General features: G+C 46.2%; 1 protein-coding gene across 6 annotated transcripts in view; it reads left to right on the top strand.

Moving 5' to 3' along the window:
• CSMD2 (CUB and Sushi multiple domains 2) overlaps window positions 1-15,843 on the top strand; it is a 684,208-nt gene that overhangs the window by 237,332 nt on the left and 431,033 nt on the right. For all 6 annotated transcript variants that reach the window (XM_053267555.1, XM_053267553.1, XM_053267554.1 and 3 more), the window contains exon 5: window positions 11,117-11,324. In XM_053267555.1, the coding sequence (XP_053123530.1) occupies window positions 11,117-11,324 (208 nt within the window). The remainder of the gene's footprint in view (window positions 1-11,116; window positions 11,325-15,843) is intronic.

Raw genomic sequence — 15,843 nt, 5'->3', positions numbered from 1 at the left:
TGAGGCTGTGGAATGCGCAGCTTGGGAGTACTCCTGGACCCAGGCCTCACCCTGGTATCTCAGGTGGAGGCCATGGCCAGGAGTGCTTTCTATCAGCTCCGGCTGATTTGACAGCTGCGCCCATTCCTCGAAGAGGATGACCTCAGAACAGTGGTGCATCAGCTGGTAACCTCCCGGCTTGACTATTGCAATGCGCTCTGCCTTTTTACGTAGTCCGGAAACTTCAGTTAGTTCAGAATGCGGCAGCCAGACTGGTCTCTGGGGCAACCCGGAGAGACCATATGATGCCTGTTTTGAAACAGCTACACTGGCTGCCAATATGTTTCCGGGCAAAATACAAAGTGCTGGTTATTACCTTTAAAGCCCTGAACGGCTTGGGTCCAAGATATCTTAGAGAGCGCCTTCTTTTACATGATCCCCACCGCACGTTAAGGTCATCTGGTGAGGTCCGTCTCCAGTTACCACTGGTTCGTCTGGTGGCGACTCAGAGGCGGGCCTTCTCTGTGGCTGCTCCTGGACTGTGGAATGCACTCCCGGCAGAAATTCGTAATCTTAATTCTTTGCTGTCCTTCAAGAGAGCCTTTAAAACCTATCTGTTTGGCCTGGCCTTTCAGGGTTTTTAATTTAGTTTTAGCTGTTTTAATCTTAACCTGGTTTTCAGGGTTTTAATTGTTTTGATAGTTTAATTGTTTTTTAAGATGTTTTTAAATTTCAAGTTTATATTTGTATTTCTATTTTAATTGTTTTTAATGATTTCTGTTTTTTAATTGTAAACTGCCCTGAGCCAGCTTGGAAGTAGGTATAAAAATCGAATAAATAAATAAATAATAAACAAACAAAGAAACATAAATAAATAAATTAATTAAAAAAAATATTTGTCTTGCCCTAACCTGCTGCCGTCATAATTTGGGAGGTGGATGGGTGCAAGGGAGCTCTTACTGCTGCGCTCGTGCGCAGTGGCAGTTTTAAACATTTTAAAAAATTATTTAAACTCCTTCCCTCCTTCTGCCCTTGCTGCCGGGGCAGCAAATCTTTGGCTGCCTATGGGCGGCAAAGAGCTTAAAATCCATCCCTGAAGATTAGATAGCTTCCGATCTACTGGTAGCTCCTGGGTTTATGGCTCTCCAGATGTTTTGGTCTAGCTTCTCCCTCCCTCCCCTTTCCAGTCAATACTGCAAATCTGAATGGCTGGCTGCGCGGGGGATTTAAAATGCCGCTTTAAATCTGTATTTTGGTGCTTAGAGTTTCTTCTGGTTTCTCTTTCATTAGCTCCTCTCCAATTTATTCCCCCACAAAGTAGCTTCTCTTGCTCCTTTCCTGTCCTGCTTCAAAATTATCTAGGAATTCAGGGATGTTATACTAAAATTCAACATTCTATCAATATAAAATATTTCATAGATTGCTATTTGTACAAACCACTTTTTTTGTGGAGGTTGTTCCCAAGGTAAAGTGTGCCATCAGCTTAGTGTTGACTCCTGGCACCCACAGAGGCATGTGGTTGTCTTTGGTAGAATACAGGATGGGTTGACCATTGCCATCTCCCGTGCAGTATGAGATGATGCCTTTCAGCATCTTCCTATATCGTTGCTGCTTGATAGAGGTGTTTCCCATAGTCTGGGAAAAATACCAGCGTGGATTCAAACCAGCAACCTCTGGCTTGCTAATCAACTTGGAAATGACTTGCCTAGCGAGCAAGAGGTTGCTGGCTCAAATCCACGCTGGTATGTTTCCCAGAAAATGGGAAACACCTATATTGGGCAGCAGCGATATAGGAAGGAAGACATAATCTCATACTGCGTGGGAGGAGGCAATGGTCAACCCATCCTGTATTCTCCCCAAAACAACCACAGGACTCTGTGGTTACCAGGTGTCGACACCGTCTCTAGGGCACAACTTACTTAGGTCCCAAGGCTCTGGCAAAACAAAAAGCAGATTCCAGAAACTTTAAGGCTGCCCACCCTGTTCTAGCCATGGTTTTCTCGCATCACCTTCAACTCTGTGGAAAAACCGTGTCGCCTCCCACCATAGAGGCAATGTGTGCTGAGAAAACAACCCTGGCCTAGTTTGTTTACTGAATTTAAGCAGAGCTGATGGGTTTATGACTCTGCTTGGCAGTTGAGCACAGATTGAGTAAGCCAGCTGAAGAAGTTGAGAACATTTGTAATGCTGCTTTTTAAGCGTATCAAATATGCATTATCTCATTAAAAATGTCCTGGCCTGTTATGACTCTAACAGTTGCCTTGGAGTGCACGGTGCCCAAAGTGTGTGTGTGTGTGTGCGCGCGTGTGTGTGCACGGAGCTTTATTTAAAAATAATAATACTAGCAGTGCAATCCCAAGCCATTGATAGGTGTTTGCTGTGTTTTAAAAATAACTGAAAACCAGGCTCAATAAATCAGGGGAAATGCTAACACATAGTAGTTAGGAACATAGGAAACTGCCATATACCGAGTCAGACCATTGGTCTATCTAGCTCAGTATTGTCTTCACAGACTGGCAGCGGCTTCTCAAAGGTTGCAGGCAGGAATCTCTCTCAGCCCTATCTTGGAGATGCTGCCAGGGAGGGAACTTGGTACCTTCTGCTCTTCCCAGAGCGGCGGCTCCATCCCCTAAGAATTATCTCTTACGGTGCTCACACTTCTAGTCTCCCATTCATATGCAACCAGGGCAGACCCTGCTTAGCTAAGGGGACAAGTCATGCTTGCTACCACAAGGCCAGCTCTCCTCTCCTCTAACCAGTAGACACTGTTAATATTGTAAAAGGCACAGTGGCACATTAGTGAAGTCTCTTGAACTCAAAAGCTCTGTTGTGCATAATGCAAGCAGTGTGGAATACAACTGGGATGTGTGTGGATGGAGACCTCCCACCTGAAAATAAAGCCGTGCGGTAGCCTTCATTCTTCTGATGGAAAGAGGGGGATATGAGAGCAATTGAGATGTATGTGGTCAGAAATGCATCAATTTGTGTTACTAGGGCTTAATGTGTTTGTGCACAAAGCACAGCAGTGATGATTAGTTGGAGACCTCCCCTGCTTTCTGCATCATGTCCTCCCATCCTGTGTGTGTGTGTGTGTGTGTGTGTGTGTGCGTGTGTGTGCGCGCACGCGCTGGGGAACACACAAGGTGCAAAACACGCACAGGAAAGTGAGCTTTCTCCAATGTGGTTCTGTCCCTTTAAATGCATGAACTCTAGGGACATGTCACCCCTGTTGCCCAGCAGCACCAGAAGGAGTAAGGAGGAGATGGTAGAGGGCAAAGCATCAGCTCTAAGAGGCAGCCAGAGAGAAACGTGACTGCCCTAGAACTGACACGTTCCTGGGCTGTTCTGAGACAACCTCTCTATGGTTGTGGGAAGGGCTTGCACACAAAATCCAAGTTATAGCAGCATCAGAATTCGGACCACACAATGGTGACTTCAAACCTCAAGTTTCAGCAGTAAAACTCACTATCAACCGAGAGTTCAAATTCAGGTTTGGAGGTGGAAATGGAGCCATGGTTGGATGACAAAACTGCGGCTTCATGAATTTGGATGATTACTAACTCCAAACCCTTGGCACATTTTACCTCTGGTTTGGAGTTATGTCCAAATGTGGGCACTGAAAGCAGTTCCTAGTGGCTTCCCTCCCCGTTATAGAACTCCATCCCACTAAAGATACTGCAAAGTCTGAGTAATCTTTTGGAGCATTGGAAGACTTACCCTGTTTTGGCAGGCCATGGGGGCTGGCAGTTAAGTCAGCCCAAATGTTTGGGACAGGCTATAAAACAAATCCACAAGAACAGATTGTGCCAGTATGACCTGATTGTGGTTATTTAGGATCAAGCCTGCTCAGTTGTCCTCTACTGTGAACTTAATGTACATAAATACATTAGAGCAATACTAAACATAGATCTGGACTTAAACTCATTGAATTATTTATTAGACTTACCATTACAGACACAATCCAGTACATCAAATAAAGAACTCTTTGCCTTTTTGCGAAGTTTGTCAATGCGTCACAGTAGTTCAACAAAATATGATCTGCAATAGTTATGGACAAAGTTTCATCACTTTGGAACAGGGAACCCCCTCTGGAGATATGTGGAAGAGGGTAATGCTCTAGACCCTAATGCTCTAAATTACATTCATGCAAAAGCCAGCAGACTCTGTTCCTCCCCTCCCCCATCCCAATGTTTAAAACTGGTCATTTAATTGAATTGTGCAGGGGGAACTTGTGCATCGTGTTTTCCACAATAGCCAACATGGTTATCTTTGGAAAGTGGGCAAGCAGGCCACGAAGGCAATAGCTCTCCAGTCTTCTTGCCCCCCAACAAGTGGCATACGACTTCTGAGCATGGTCGTTCTCTTCTGCTGTCTTTCCTAACAGCTGTTGATATATGGGTCTGCTCGGGCAGAGCTTCCCAATTCTGGGTTCCCACATGTTGCTGGGCCATCTTCTCAACCAAAGGTCATTGTGGCTGGACATGACGGGAGTTGTAGTCCAACAACATCTAGCCTCCCAAAGTTGGGAACCCCTCTTTTAGGGATTTGCTAATTGCATTTTAAACATGTAGAAAATAGGACATAGTGGTCCCAGTTGAAAGAGGGAAATGATATGCTTATATGCTCATGTGTGTCATGGGTAGGGCATAGCCCCGGAGAATTGGTGTAAAGCTGAGTGGGTTTTTTGTCTTAAGCATGGTTGCACTCTCTGATTTGAGGGAACCATGCAAGGAGCGGTTGCACTTGGGCCTACCTTGATACCTTTTGTCTTAATGTATGTCGTGAATGTTTAAAGACAATTTTGTTGCCTGTGCAGTGTTGTGACCTGGAACCTCTGGGGCCGATTAGTTTGACGCAAGGCTGCAAAATATCTCCAAGTGAAGAAGGCCTCAGCGCCAATGGAAAGGCTTTTAAAAATTGCATATTTATCCTTGGGTTTTCAAACCACTTGAAATAAATAGGTGTTCATAATGTAAAGCCCGAGAGAGCCCCTTGACTAACGCATCTGAAACGCTGTTGTGTAGTGTGCATTGTAAAGTTAACAGGCTTTCGTCGATGCCTTCTCAATAAGTAGCGCCGAATTTTGACGGCACTCGAACATGCAGAAGTGACACGGCACCACAATGCAAGTCAAATTAATTCTTGGTTTCCCTTTATCTTCTTGCCCATGTTTTTCTTCACTTGATCCTCCTACTTTATTTGCTGTAATAGCTTTGCGTTAATAGAGTCGGCTTGTACGAGAAGATAACCTGTGGCAAGCAGCGGATCCAGTGCCATTTCCCAACAGTAAATGCTGTCAGCTTTACTGACGTGCCAGGTTTTTTGTTTTTAAGGTATTTATTTATTTATTTATTTATTTATTTATTTATTTATTCGGTTTTCCTTGGTTGAGCATCCCCTCCCCTGCGTTCTGAGAACACCCTCTTAAGTTTAACTGCAAGCAGTACTCATGCAAGGGATTAGCAGAATTTCTCTGTCCTGTTCCTTTATTCTTCTGCAAATTCTCTCTGCACTGTGTCTCACTCCTTCTGAATTGTGGCTGAACTAAAGCACTGTTCAGGAATTCTGCAGTCGGGGAGAGCAAGATGCGGGGAACAAATGGGAGCGGACTAGCTGTCTAGATCTCCTGGCAGCTGCGCACTCCTTGGCCATTTCCCCCTGAGCCTCTGTATCTTCAGTCTTGCTTCCTGCAGGCCAGCATAGAATGCACAGAGGCTCAGGGACGTGGCCAGTGAGCACATCAGCATGGCTACTTGGCACACTTCTGTCCTCCACATGCACTTCTGTCCATGGGTGGCATAATGAAGAAGAAGAAGAAGAAGAAGAAGATCATCAGTGTGGATTTGATTATACAGTCAAGAGAGTGCCTGTGCATTATAGGTTAAGTGAAACAGCATTCTATTATGTTCGCCATGAACATCATGAGGCATCAAATTGTACATATAGTTGGATCCAGATTCATTTTGTGTTGTGTTTTAGTGATGTTCATATTTGCTCCATGAAACTGGTAAAACCACACAGAAAACACCTTTATGCAGTTGTATCCATCATCTTATTAAGATTACTTTGCTGGCAGTGCTATGGCAAAAAATGCAAGTGTTGGTAAAATGCTTCAAAATACTCTTGATGTGATCATATATGGGATCACTAGCATTGTTTCTTGTGGGGCTTTGAACATTCCCAGCTTATGGTGTCCCTGATGGATAGGAAGTGCTGCCAAAAGAAGTAAGTGTGTGTGTGTGTGTGTGTGTGTGTGAGAGAGAGAGAGAGAGAGAGAGAGAGAGAGAGAGAGAGAGAGAGATAATATGCAGATGAGATCTAGTTGATAGAGCACCATGAAACAGCTTGTCCAAGAAAAGTGATAGAAGTTGTATTGCTCAGGGTAGTTAAAATTAGGCTGAACAAATCAGTTGTAAGTATGCTTTGGGGAATACTCATGGTGTAGCAAGATGATGACCCAAAAGACCTTGGAAAGTACTGTAATTCTTTGTAGCCATGATATGCTTGGGAGAGGGGGATACCCACATTAACAGAGCAATCTCGATGATCATATCAACTGAAGGCTGTCTGGTCACACACTTATCATATCATGTACTTTTGAAACATGGATAGAGTACAGTTTTTTTTAATTAAAAAAACAATTATGTTCACATTAAAAAATGCAAATATCGATCAGCAGAGTGTCAGACTGACCACAATCCTGTGGGGTTTAGCCATCAGACATTATAGTTGTTATATACGCCAACTGGCTGAGTATCCTGTTCATATAGCATAAACGGTAAGCAAATAATTATAATCAAAAAGAATACAATACAAATTTAATGAAACGAAGAGAAAAAATAGGCAACATATCAACTAGAGATAATTCAATACCCATAATTAACATTATATGGTACTAAACATCGAGAAATAAAGATTTTGCAAATCAGCACGTAGCTAAGTTGATCATTCACATCCACCTCTTTCATTGGGGCTTCCTCTGCTGTTTTTCTGCCAAACCCAACAGCAGGTGCAACAGGTTCCTCCCACCTCCATGGAATAATCATGCATCGTTCTCTTAAGCTTCTTTCCTTTCCTTGTGTAAGTACATTCCTGGCTTTATGGCACATTTTCAAGTGTATTCCCAACTTTATCTTCAGTGTTAGTCTCCTATTTTTTGAGTAAAACTTGAAGAGTGCAAAAGTAAAATAAAGTTGTGCTGTCAAGTCGGTGTCGACACCTGGCAATGACAGAGCCCTGTGGTAGTCTTTGGTAAAATACTGGAGGGGTTGACCATTGCCGCCTCCTGTGCAGTGTGAAATGATGCCTTTCAGCCTCTTCCCATATCGCTGCTACCTGATATAGGTGTTTCCGATAGTCTGGGAAACATACCAGTGGGGAGTTGAACCAGCAACCTCTTGCTCTCTAGGCAATTTACTTTCCTGCTGCACCATTGGGTGACTCAATCCTTTGGTGAGTTTATGGCTGAGAAGGATTTTAGCCAGGGACTATGCATTAGCTGGGCAGAGAAGAATCTGAACATCACATTTGGTGCAGTTGATTGAAATAAAGCTATTCTCCGCTATGTGTTGCATGCAAAAGTGAAAAGAGTTAGGGTTAATGTTTAGTCCCAGTGGTGGTTGGCGTCCCACAAAAGCAGCAGTGCAAAAGGCCCCAGCATACACTCTCAGCTTCCCCTGCCAGGTCTCTCAATTTTCCCTAGTTCAGTTCAGTTCAAAGTTTATTACGGTCTATGACCAGCACAACCATTTCCCCTATTATTTCCTCCCATGCTTTATGCAAACCCAAACTTTCCGAGACCTTAGCAAGATCTTCCTGCCTTGGCGTGCAATTCACTGTCACGTATTGTTTGAGCCTGAATTAGCTGAGGTGAAAGAGCACCTGCTTTGCATCCGTAAGGTCCCAGTTTCATTCCCTGGCAGCTTCTCCAGGAGACCCTGGAAGAAACTCCTGCCTAAAACCCGGGAGAGCTGTGCCCCCTCCCGATAATTGGCTGCGTGTGAGTCCAAAGCAAGGAAGGAGGTGGGGAGCATGATCGTCTGCTGAGCATCAGCTGGGTGGGACAGTTTGTCCTCCCAATTCATTCAAAATCTGGGGAAGCACTCAAAAGCTTGGGTGCACTCATCATGTGCCCTGCCTCTCTCCTTTCCTTGTAGTTGCACACAAGCGGAGATCTGGAGCACGCACAGCTCCCGAACTAGACATACGGATGGTCTGACATGGTAGAAGGCAGTTTTCTGTGAGCCTGAGGGAAACTTCGACAGTTCATTTTTTTAAAAAAAGTTGTTTTCCCCTCCCATGCTAATGAGTGATATAAATGACATGCAGCCAGATTCAACCCGCTCCCCTTGTAGAAACAAGCAACGAGACGTATACAAGCGGACTGAATCTGACTCCTGGACCATCTGTTAACAAAGGAAGCAACAGGGCCCTGACGTGTGTGCTGGATGCCTTGTCCACGCCGCGAAGCGGTGCCTCTGTATCACTATGCACTTCTCAATGGGAAGCCGAGCTTTTCTGAGCAGATGGTCTGAATCCCAGGCTGCCTTGTGCTCCAGCGCCTTTCTCTTTGGCAATTGAACACCCTGCCCACCCAAGCTTGCACCAAGCAAGGGACAACCGAGAATAGCAAAGCAAGCAACAATAGCGGAGGCTGTTGCTTCTCCTGGGCGCTTTCCAGACTAGTTGCTCATCAGCAGCGAAATGACTCCGGGCAAGTCACATTCGAAACGCAAACGGCAGGGGGAGCCATCTCGCAGCAACTAACAACCTGGGGGGGGGAAACACACAGCAACTTTTTCACGCTGGATATATGACTTCCTAGCTCTACATCGCAGCGATTAAATTCACAACAAGGCATTGGAAATGTGAACGGCACCCTGCTGTCCACGTAGGGACTGCCATGTCACGACTCAGGAAGTGTGGAAGCCCACTTCCAAGGTACGTCCTGACCCCGTTGTAGCATCTAGTCTGGAAAGTGCCCTGAATTACCATCTTAGAGTGGAGGCTTGCCTTCTCTCCCTCTCCCTTGCCATCCTCCTCGGGGCTCAGGAGAAGGAAAGAGCCCCAGTGGTGCCTCTGCACACTTACTTGGGAGTCCGCAGCTCCACTGAACTCTGCAGGACTTGCTTCCTAGAAACATGCCTTGGATTGGGCTGCTGATGGCAGTTTCTGAGCTATCATTCCTTTCTTTTGACCCAGCCTTCTCAACTGCATATCCCACCCTCTTGCAGAACCAATTAAAAGGGGTGTGTGTGTGTGTGTGTGTGTGTGTGTGTGTAATGACGCTCTTGCCCTAGGAATGAATGGCTCTCTGTCCTCAATTCCTTCAACTCAGAACTAATTGGTCTTGTCACCCCCATCCCAACACGGACATTGAATATTAAATGCATTTTTAATGCCCTGCCTAAGAAAAATAGGTGCATTAGTAAGATAATAGTCAACCCGACTTTGCCATCGTTTACATGATTGCCGGTGGAACTGCCAGCCTCCTGCTGCCCAGCATTAGTTGTGGGTCATTCCTTGTGTGGGCAAGGTTAACGGAGGGTCTTCTCGTGTCTGACAAAGGACTCTACTGTGGGCTCAAGTGGTAAAAGGGTAACTGTTTTCACTGCCAGGCTGTATCACCTCTCCATTTATTAAAAAATAAATAAATAAATGGACAGTAGTGGGAGACTCTCCACATAGCATGCATATTTGGAATCAGGTTGAAGTGTCAGCCCCCCAAATGACCCATGCACAATTCTGGCAAAATGAAAACAGCTGGAAGCATTTTCAGACAGCAGGCATTACCATGAGTTTAGTGCAAGGCTTTCCTGCAAGTTCAAAGTTGCCCCCAACCCATCCAGCCTCCAAATGATGCAAAAAGTGAGGTGTGTTTTTTTTGCCCCAGATATAAATCGACCTGCACTCTAACGCACAGTGAAAACCCCGAATCGTGTGTGAAATGCTCCTCTATGGTTTGTATGAACTTTATGGTAAATCTGGCTGATATGTGAATGCACCACCTGCATTCCAGAAGAGATGCGAGCTAAAAGCCCTGTGTGAAGAAGCTCCAGCAGAACCTCCTAGGAAAGCCGGCTTGATCCGAATTCATGCACAAGTTCTACTATTAACTTTAAAAGGGAAGGCAGGTTCTGTGAACTCTTAACACTGAGGGAGAATCTGCAGTCGTCTAAAATGAATGGTCATAATTGTATACATCTAAGCACATTTCATTTGGAAATTATCTGTCCATCTTGAAGAAGTCCTTCCTGAATTCTTCTCTTGTTAGTACTGGTAATAACATGCTCTAAAGTGATTTCAAAATGAAGGAATCTCATTATTATTATTATTAATTTTCTCAAATCCTTCCAAAACAAATTACTGTCCAATTTCTCCCCCCCCCCTCAAGAAGGTATGTTATTGTAAACAAGGGTTCCCATATCTTGGGGGGAAATATCCACCAATCTTGGTGAATTTTGCAATGTGCACAACTCTCCTACTTTGACTTTTGCATTTGTTAATGAGTTTCAGACCAATTCTGTATCAGGTTTTCTGATAGCCTTATCTAAATATTCAGAATGCACTGTGGCTCTCAAATGGAAACTGGGAGGCTATAACATTCTCAGTTACCTCCTCAACCTCCTTCCAAAAATAGCTTGAAGGAAATATAAATTTGTGACAGGCCCCGGACTGAGGGCCTGAGGGATGTTGGGTTGGGGTTCAGCTTGTATGATACCACTGAGTTCTGGTTAAAGGTGGGATTTGTCTGGAGATTAGCACGGAAGCCTATATCAATAGACCTGGGGGTGGGGTGGGGTGGGAGGTCCTGCGATACTCCCTATCTTCTGTAATAGCTTCAGGTCAGGGTTGCTCCTTGGTTTGAGCAACAAATTCTTTGCTGCTGTGGTGTACACAAGATTTGCCCTTTGTGCAACAGTGATTGGAGGGATGCAGGCAAATGCTTGCAGACCGTGCTGCTTTTATTATGTTTTTACTGTGTTTTAAAACCTTGTTATTTGAATTCACTGGTGAAGAATGTCAGGGCAGCATCAAAACTCTTCTAAAGAAATAAGAGCCTTCAGCTCTGTTTTTGCATGTGTGCTCGTCTCTTCAGCAAAGCACACCTAGCTCACATTTGGTTTTTGCCTTCCAGCTGACGATGCGTGCGGCGGGACGCTTCGAGGGCAGAGTGGAATTATTTCGACCCCCCACTATCCTTCGGAATACAGCAACAACGCCGACTGCACATGGACCATTCTAGCAGAGCCCGGGGACACCATTGCACTGGTGTTCATGGATTTCCAGCTAGAAGATGGATATGATTTTTTAGAAGTCACAGGAACGGAAGGATCTTCGTTATGGTAAGAAGGCCACCCTGTTTTCCTTCTGTAGAAGCTGGAGATTGTCTGCCTCCCAAACCTGTTGGTGTGTAGATTGAGTATTTGAGGCTGTGTAAATGAGGAACAGTTGAGATGTAATATCTTCAAGCAGTGTGATGTTGTGTAGAATTGTGACTCTTTGTGCACAAAATGGGGATTATCTCTGGCAAAAATCAGGATGTATCTTGTCGGCAATGCAGACAAACACTAGCTTCATTGTCATCCACTCTCCCCTAGGGAACGCTGGGGATCATATTTCTGGGGATCAGGGAAAAGCTAGAGACCTTCAACAGAGAATTCTCAGTACCCTCACCAAACGTCATCTCCCATGATTCTTTGAAGCCCTTCCATTCAAGCTGATATAAAACCAAAATAAACGTGTCTGAGTTTAGTTGCATTCCCTGACCACAGTACACACCACGGAAATAGAGGCTGTCCTGAAGTGTTAGGAGGTGTTCTGGTACGTGTATGGCAGGCACTATAATGTTTTCTAGTGGTTAATAAATAGCTGTGCAATGCCATAATGGCGGAAACAAGTGTTGTCGGTGATGGGAGGGTCTGTAAATACATTGCAGGGACTATTGAGACAGTACAATGACTACGGCAAATATTTATATATAGCTTTTCAACAAAAAGTTCCCAAAGTGGTTTACATAGAAATAAATAAATAAATAAAATGGCTCCCTGTCCCCAAAGGACTCACAATCTAAAAAAAGAAACATAAGCTGGACACCAGCAACAGCCACTGGAGGGATGCTGTGCTGGGGGTAGATAGGGCCAGTTGCTCTCCCCCTGCTAAATATAAGATGATCACCACTTTTTAAGGTGCCTCTTTGCTCAGTTAGCAGGACCACTTCCCAATGGGATCCTTGTCAGGAATAAGTACTGAAGCAGTTGATGTCTGTTATATCCTCTAAGAAAAGGAGCTTGTTTGCACAGCTGTAATTGAAGTTGAATGGATAACCTGATTCATCCCAAGAGCTCAGGGTGGCTAACCAGTTATCCTGCTATCCCTTTCTGCCCCTAACCACCAAAAGTGTCTTCATTTTGTATTTTATTGTTTGTTGCATTGCCTTTGAAAGATGTCTAGATGTTCAGGCGCAGGCTTTGGAGAACTTCTGCAGTAGGAAAATTGCAAAGGCAAGGGATGGCAACTTTGTGTGCACCCTTGCAGATTTCATCTGATATATAGACGGTGTCCTGAAAACAGGGGCTGCTGTTTCTTTTAAAGCTAGTGTTGCAACACAGAGGATGAGGCAGTTCTTGAGGGAGGGTTCTCATTGGTTTTCTCTGGATGTTGGTAGAGGTAGTGGTGCAGGAACTCCAGAGTTTCTATACTGTAAGCAATGGTATGCATATACAATTTCATCTGTGAATATATGATTTTAACTGTGGAATTAACTGCAGAATGACGTTCATGGTGCACTAGAGTTTTGCACATAAAGGGGAGATTTCATTATGGCACTTGAAGCCGTTATAGCCACTATTAAGAGCTTTTAAAAGCATACTGTAATGACAACTCTCTGCATATTTTTTGATAGCTTGGTTAAGCATAACAGCGGTGGGCCCTTGACTTTTGATATATGTCCTTGCTAATGAATTTCCATAGCACAGGGCTGGCAAACTAGAATTGAAAGCCTTGGATGTAACTGTCTGTAGCCTTGGCTTTTTTGCATGGCAAATGTGGTTTCAGAAAAAAAAGAATTGCTATCTGTCTTTAACAACTGCAGGAGTCGTGTTGAGCTTGCTAACCGTGGGTTTATTTTAGAATAGGCCTGAGGAGGAATCTCAAGAGGTCTGGGGCCAAAATAAGCCCTCACCCAGCTTGCAGAAGCACCACGGTCCCTTTGCCTCTATTCTGTCACCTGAGTGGGACTGGTTAAGTGTTAGGAGACACAGGCTATGACGTAAGGCCCCAGCTGGCCAGCCAAACCCTGGGATTCACTTTCTGAAGCTGTTCTCCCAAGCAGCCAATCCCAGGCTTAGTCAGACAAGCCTGGGCTTAGCTACCCATGCAAACCTCCAGGATCCATGTGGATCCCAGTGCGGCTGCAGTGCTAAACCCGGCTTTCAAGTGGGTTTCAAACTTCTGCAGTGCTAAACCCTGTCTTTTAGCCTGGGTCATGGGCAGAGCCACCATCGGGCGAACGGGTTCAAAGAACCCGGGCCGCCACCAATCAGAGGCCGCAAGTGTGGCCCCAGACACGCCCCCCACGTCTGACGTCAGACACGGGGTGTGTGTTATTTCTGTCCCAAACGGGGCTGCGCGGCCCTGTTTGGAGCCGAAATTGGCCTGCGCTGCCTTGGCAGCATGTCCAGAGTGACTCTCCTTGCCTTAAAGGCCGCGTGGACCCATTTAGGAGAGAGAATGGCCCGCACTGCATTGGCAGTGCGGCCAGAACGGCTCTGCCTGAGAGTCACTCCTGCCCACGCTGCCCAACGCAGCGTGGGCCAATCTCCCTTCCAAATAGGGCCACATGGCCCCGTTTGGGAGGGAGACCACATCCCCCGCGTCTTGACATCAGACGCGGGGGCTTGGCTAGCCAGGCCCCTGCGACTGACATCAGATGCAAAAGGCCGGGCCAGGGGGTCATGGCGGCCGTACATGGGCTGCCGCCAGCCTCCCTACACCCCTAGCCTGGGTTAACGGAGCGAGCACTCCGTTAACCCAGGCTCTGGGATTGTGTGTCAGTGTGGGATGCTTGCAAAAAGCCTAGAACACCCGTCTCCCCCAATGTACCGCACACAGTGCATTGTGCGATACCCAGATGCCAGGACCCATTGTGTGGGATATCCGGAGGCTGGGACGCATCCGGAGATCGGGTCGTGTGGGAGCGCATTTAGCACTCCTAGTAGGGATCGTTGGCTCATCTGTGGGGAAAGTAAGGACTGTGCAGCCTCCCCCCTGCCCTCCCAGTCCTGTGAATAGATCCTCTGTCTCTCCTGCCCCTAGAATTAGGACTTGGTGCTGCCACTGGAAATATTCTCACTGCCTGCCCCTGTCATTTCAAATTAAGATGTACTATCAGTAGCAACAGTCGCAAGAATTTCCAAGCTAGATGGGCTCAGGGTTAATGGGGAGGGGAGCTGGTCCTGTGGTGTCGAGCCCTGTGCTAAACAGGGCCTGCCTTGGTTTGCTTTTGGATGGGCGACTACATGTGAGCCCTGCAAGATGTTTTCCTTAGGGGATAGAGTCATAGCTCAGTGAAGGAGCATCTGCTTGCATGTTGGAAGTCCCAGGTTCAACCTCTGGCCTCTTTGGGTAGGGCTGGGAGACACCCCTGCCTGAAACGTTGGTGAGTTGCTCCCAGTCAGTATAGACAGGACTGAGCTAGATGGACCAGTGGTCTGACTTGGTATAAGGCAGCTTTCTATGTTCGTATACTGCTGTTGCTGAAGGGGGGTGGGAGGTTTTTTTTAAAAAAAACACGCAATACAAGGCCACTCTAGAATGAACTTGTGCAGAAGGCAGCATTTTAAAGCCTGGGTTCTGGGAATGCTGGTCTGGGGAAGCAGAGTGCAGGAGGATACAGGGATACTCTATGATGAAGTTGGATCCAGCATCCCTTTTAGAGGGGACATGTGGAAAGGAGAGAGGGGTGATTGTGGCCATGCATTCCCTGTAAAGTGCCGTTTCAGCCTTTGCGTGCTGGGACCTGTGCCCCTGGCAAGGATCTCTGTGGAGCCCTCTGTTTAGACTGCTGCCGTTTCAGAGTGTTGCTCCGAGGGTGGTACTGTAATCTGTCCACAGTGGAAGGCTGACGCCAGTGACGCCAGTGGCACGCTCAGCATTTTGTCACCTATCTCTCGCCGCCTGCTGTCTTACAAGCCGCTGTGACTGAGAGCGAGAACCCAGAATAAAAGATGCACAGAATCATGCGTGCGAGAGTCTTAAAATAACACCGGCTCCATCTGCTTGGAGCAAAATAAATCAATGTTCCCCTGTAAGCACCGTTTTGTTGCTCTTCATGTCTGTGGTAAATAACTCTTCCTCGTAAAAGAGAGCAGGCATTCGGTTTGGGGGCAGGCGATCCCTCGCTTGCTTTCCAGCAGGGAGGCTGGAGCAGCAAATACACTGCAGGGGGTCTGGGCCAGGTTCTGAATGATTGGCAGGGTGTGGGGCTCCTTTCTCCCAAGGCACCCGACTGATGTGGAGCTCCACAAGGTTGCCCCACTGCTAAAAGCCGCCATGAGCTCAGTGAACTGCCATGAATGGCCCTCTTCAGCCAGAGACTTCTGTGCCCGGCAGCTCGAACCATTAGGGGTTGTGTTAAGGACTGAAGCGTCTGGTTTGCACGTGTGAAGCTGCCAGGAGCTCTGCCCTTCCCAAAATTGCTCCCAGACCAGTGCGACTTGAGAGGATTGACCACCGGCTGTGAGTAGTGAGCTAATTAAATAATTAGTGAACAGCTCCTGAATGGTGCTAGGCATGCCTTCTTCCATTCACCCTGTGAGGATGGACAGTTTTTTTTAAAAATGTGTGTCAGCATCTGGAATGATT

Source organism: Hemicordylus capensis, chromosome 7 (genome assembly GCF_027244095.1).
Source record: "Hemicordylus capensis ecotype Gifberg chromosome 7, rHemCap1.1.pri, whole genome shotgun sequence".
NCBI classification, from domain to species: Eukaryota; Metazoa; Chordata; class Lepidosauria; order Squamata; family Cordylidae; genus Hemicordylus; species Hemicordylus capensis.
The sequence above is the reverse complement of the archived record's forward strand: the minus strand, read 5'-3'. Positions and strand labels throughout refer to the sequence as shown.